This window comes from Bactrocera latifrons, unplaced genomic scaffold (genome assembly GCF_001853355.1).
Source record: "Bactrocera latifrons isolate USDA-ARS-PBARC rearing strain unplaced genomic scaffold, ASM185335v1 scaffold_12, whole genome shotgun sequence".
Classification (NCBI taxonomy): domain Eukaryota; kingdom Metazoa; phylum Arthropoda; class Insecta; order Diptera; family Tephritidae; genus Bactrocera; species Bactrocera latifrons.
In genome coordinates this window covers 2,163,837-2,166,779 of record NW_017534630.1, presented here as the reverse complement: position 1 = coordinate 2,166,779, position 2,943 = coordinate 2,163,837, and the positions used below count along the sequence as shown (strand labels likewise).

The window sequence follows — 2,943 nt, the reverse complement described above, 5'->3', positions numbered from 1 at the left end:
TCACTAGTTACCAGGCGAAAAGCTCGAACGAGTCGTCGAAAATTGGACTCAATGAATGGACCATCTGAGATGTAGCCGAGGCCAACATTTGAAATTGATAATATTCAAAACATAAATGTCAAATAATGTTTCTTCGAATGATAATAAATTTATTGGATTTATAAATTTGAAGCTCCTGTGTTTTTTCTTTAAAAAAGTAGGGCACCTCGAAAAGGATCACCCTTTATATATGTACATTAAAAACAAACATATTGAGCTTTATACATGTGATGTTTAATTATAGCAAAAATCAAGTTCGAGTTTTGAATAAATGCTTGAAGCACGCTTCACAGCCAAAAATGCGCTAGAATTGATAAGCATTTGAAATATGATAAGCGTTTATAATATATGCTCGAATATTAGGTTGATATACTTTTCAGTTTCAAGGCAAGACGATTAATGAGGCGGTAGGTAGGCATTTTGCTTGTTTAAAAAGAAGACTTCTAAAGAATTTAACATCACGAGCTGCGTAAAAAAGGAGCCACCTTAATTTGTTTCTGAATTTGCGCTCGAATATCATCTGCTCGTGAATTATTATACATTTCTAAATATTTAGTAGTGAAATGTGTTACTCTGATTGTTGAAATGACGCGCTAAAGAAAAATTTAAAAATATGTTCGGCAAAACGCTTTTCACATGTAAGTAACGAAAGTAAAGATTTTCAAATTTAAAGTGTCAAGTAAGGAAAAAAATTGATATTTACAGGCTTTACACTCTGGCTCTTATGCAATTCGAAGCTTGCATCGGCTTTAGCCGCCACCACAACGGCCAACAGTGCCAACGCCACCGATTTAATGCATTTGCTGTTGGCACACATACTGGCCGAGGCGGATGCAACAAGAAATTTTGTGATTGCACCACAGGAAATGCTGGAATTGTACCTGCAACTGCATGGCACGGACAAAGAAATCGCCACTGCAGCAGCCACACAGCACGGTGCCACAAACAATGAAGTCACCAGCGCCGATGACAGCGGCATGCAGGAGTTCGAAGAGTTCTTCCACATAACAGGCAGTCCGATACTGGTGAATAACACGCTATATGCCGATGTCTACAATGCACAAAGGTTCACACGGAAATTGAAAAATCTGCAATTTGTGCTGCACGACGCGAGTGACGAAGAGCAGAGCGAGGAGCATAACAAAAGCTCGGACAACACCAGCATTGAAGATGGCGGTGACAAAGTCCACAAAATCGATAATAATGAGGCGGCAGTGACAAGTAACAGCCAGACGTCGAACAGCAGTAGCAAGCACAACAAAAACAAGCACAATAACAACAACAGAGCCGTAGAGAGCAGCAAACGCAACGAACTAATCAATGTAGTGCGCATAAATTCACGCTGGGCGCATAACTTCCAAAAGCGCGACACACACAAGCGCCAATTCTACATGCCACAAACGCACACACACGCCTACCTAAACGCCATGCGCAAAGACGACATCTTCCTTTATGGCGAATTGCCGCAATTGAATGCCAGCGCCTTGGAGCTGTCCTTGCAGCGGCAGCAATTGAAAATGCTCATCATATTGCCACAAGCAAAGCATGGCTTGCCACAACTGCTGCGGCGTCTAAGTGCCAATGTTACATTGCTCGATGACTTGTGTGGCCTGACAGGCGACACGGAGGACTCAGGCGATGCGCAACAGCAGCAGCAGCGGGCGACAACAACAGGCGCTGCATACCACCTACGCGGCCGTTTGGAGTCGACTTTGGTGCGCGTTTTCTTGCCACAATTTAAATTCGCACAACGCACTAACTTGGACGGCGCTTTCAAGCAGGTTAGTACCACACAACAACACAAACAACACCAGCTCCTTATATATGCTTGTGATGCTTGTATTGTACTGGAGCTATTGTGCAATCGCATGCATTTTGAGAGCTTCGACTAATTTCAGTTACTAAATGCCACAGCAAATGTGGATCTACATTGGCCCAGCGCCTGGCAGGTCACACAGGAGGCCCATTTCGCCGTGAGTGAGGACGGCATTGGTGAGCTGGAGGAATCGAGTAAGCAATGAATTTCAATTTAATTACCTGAAACATTGATTGAATGCATGCATGAACCGTTTTATGTACGACATGGGCGTATTTGTAAGCTTAATTTGTGTACTCTCATTTGTAGTGGTGTTGTTCTGGAACGCCTTTTCCTCGTTGCGCTCTAAGCCATTGATGTTCTGTGTCGATCATCCGTTCTTCTTCATCGTATACAATCGCAGGGGCATACACTTGTTGGGACATTTGGCACAATTGCACGAATGATGTAACTAATGAATATCTATATACATACATACATGTATGTACGTTACGTATGTATTTTATTTACATATCCATGCAGTACGTAGTAAATAAAATAAAAGAGGTGGCAATAAAAATTGCTTGTCAATAATAGGTTTGTGATTTTTTACTATAATGTTAACACATTAATAGAATTTTTTATTAAATATTGTTTTTAAATGAAAAACAGAAAAAAATGTATATTCATTTGCACCGTAACTGTAACACTTTTGAAAAATAAATTTTTTTTCATACAAGAGCCTGATTTTGAACATTCAGTTTGCTTGGCAGCTATATGCTACAATTGTTCTATCGGAGTTTATACCATTGCCTTGGATAGTAAGACATACCAAATTTCGTGAAAATGTCTTGTTAAATAAAATAATTTGCAATACGAGGACTTGATTTTGCTATACATACATATATGTATATTGCGGTATATATATATTGCGGTCCGAACTAAACAATTTCTTCGGATATTGTAGGTATCTTCTAGACTATATTACGGGCCGAATTCCGCAAATATACCCTAACAATTAAAAAGTTTCCATGCAAGGACTCGAGTTTCATGGGTCCGCTTGTACTGCAGTTATATGATTTAGTAGTCCCATCTACATAATTTCTGCA

General features: G+C 40.2%; 1 protein-coding gene across 1 annotated transcript; it reads left to right on the top strand.

Moving 5' to 3' along the window:
• Positions 1-567: 567 nt before the first annotated feature.
• On the top strand, positions 568-2,454 carry LOC108978247 (alaserpin-like). Its single transcript, XM_018948405.1, has 4 exons — positions 568-677; positions 745-1,820; positions 1,938-2,049; positions 2,165-2,454. The coding sequence occupies exons 1-4, from the start codon at positions 653-655 to the stop codon at positions 2,299-2,301; spliced, it is 1,350 nt and encodes a 449-aa protein (XP_018803950.1). The 5' UTR covers positions 568-652; the 3' UTR covers positions 2,302-2,454.
• Positions 2,455-2,943: the final 489 nt, after the last annotated feature.